Genomic DNA, 1,830 nt, shown 5'->3' with positions numbered 1-1,830 from the left:
TTTGTGGACACTAACTTACCCACCTCTTGGATGCTAATATGTTACATTGACTTCTGATTAACCCGTTTGGGGAACACTTCTCAGATGTTTCCTTTATCAACTGTTCCTTGTATAAGAGTACATATTACCATACATTTTTATGTACTGGAAGAGGTGAAAAAGTGTTAAAGGCTATGTGACATTCTTGACATTTGTAGGGTTTCTCTCCCGTTTGCATTGTTTTATGTGTTGTAAGGCTTGAACACTGCTTAAAGGCCTTGCCATATACTCACATTTGTAAGGTTATTTGACTATGAATTCTCTGATGTTGTTTAAGGTTTGAGCACTGCTTAAAGGCTTTACCACATTCTTCACATGTGTAAGGGTTCTATCCAGTATGAATTCTCTTATGGATTTTAAGAGTTGAGCACCAGTTAAAGGCTTTGCCACATTCCTTACATTTGTAAGGTTTCTCTCCAGTATGTATTCTCTTGTGTACTGTAAGTTTTGAGCACTGGTTAAAGGATTTGCCACATTCTTCACATTTGTAGGGTTTCTCTCCAGTATGCATTCTCTTATGTATTCTAAGAATTGAGGGATCATGAAAGGCTTTGCCACATTCCTCACATTTGTATGGTTTCTCTCCAGTATGAATTCTCTTGTGTACTGTAAGATATGAGCATTGGCTAAAGGCTTTGTCACATTGCTCACATTTGTACAGTTTCTCTCCAGTATGAATTCTCTTGTGTATTGTAAGATATGAGCATTGGCTAAAGGCTTTGTCACATTGCTCACATTTGTATGGTTTCTCTCCAGTATGCATTCTCTTATGTCTTGTTAGGTGTGAGGACTGAATAAAGGCTTTGTCACATTCCTCACATTTATACAGTTTCTCTCCAGTATGAATTCTCTGGTGTACTCTAAGATATGAGCACTGGCCAAAGGCTTTGTCACATTGCTCACATTTGTAGGGTTTCTCTCCAGTATGCATTCTCTTATGTCTTGTCAGGGTTGAGGTCTGATTAAAGGCCTTGCCACATTCCTCACATTTGTACAGTTTCTCTCCAGTATGAGTTCTCTGGTGTACTATAAGATTTGAACACTGGCTAAAGGCTTTGTCACATTCCTTACATTTATACACTTTCTCTCCAGTATGAATTCTCTGGTGTACTGTAAGTTGTGAGCACTGTCTAAAGGCTTTGTCACATTGCTCACATTTGTAGGGTTTCTCTCCAGTATGCATTCTCTTATGTATTGTCAGGGTTGAGGACTGACTAAAGGCCTTGCCACATTCCTCGCATTTGTAAGGTTTTTCTTGAGTATGAATTCTCTGATGTCGTTTAACTTTTGAGGACTGCTTAAAGGCTTTACCACATTCTCCACATTTGTAGGGTTTCACTCCAGTGTGAATTCTCTCATGTTGTTTAAGTTTTGAGCACTGCTTAAAGGCTTTTCCACATTCCTTACATTTGTAACGTTTCTCTTCGGTATGAATTCTCTTATGGACTGTAAGACCTGAGCACCAGCTAAAGCCTTTGCCACATTCTTCACATTTGTAGGGTTTCTCTCCAGTACATACTCTCTTATGTGCTGTAAGATGTGAGCACTTGTTAAAGAATTTGCCACATTCTCCACATTTGTAGGGTTTCTTTCCAGTATAAATTCTCTGATGTACTGTAAGAATTGAGAGACCATGAAAGGCTTTGTCACATTCCTCACATTTGTAAGGTTTCTCTCCACTAAGCATTCTCTTTTGTGCTGTTAAAGTTGATAACTTGTTAAAGGATTTGCCACATTCTTCACATTTGTAGGGTTTCTCTCCAGTATGCATTCTCTTATGTCTTGTTAGGT

At 38.5% G+C, this 1,830-nt stretch overlaps 1 protein-coding gene across 1 annotated transcript in view; it reads right to left on the bottom strand.

Moving 5' to 3' along the window:
• Positions 1-268: 268 nt before the first annotated feature.
• Positions 269-1,830, bottom strand: part of LOC100943854 (zinc finger protein 43-like) — a gene marked incomplete at its 5' end in the record, with an annotated part of 27,798 nt that continues 26,236 nt past the window's right edge. Inside the window, 1 exon segment of the mRNA XM_012813965.2 lies at positions 269-1,820. Coding sequence (XP_012669419.2) covers positions 269-1,820 — 1,552 coding nt within the window.

Source organism: Otolemur garnettii, unplaced genomic scaffold (genome assembly GCF_000181295.1).
Source record: "Otolemur garnettii isolate 467f Iridium unplaced genomic scaffold, OtoGar3 scaffold00392, whole genome shotgun sequence".
NCBI lineage: Eukaryota > Metazoa > Chordata > Mammalia > Primates > Galagidae > Otolemur > Otolemur garnettii.
The sequence above is the reverse complement of the archived record's forward strand: the minus strand, read 5'-3'. Positions and strand labels throughout refer to the sequence as shown.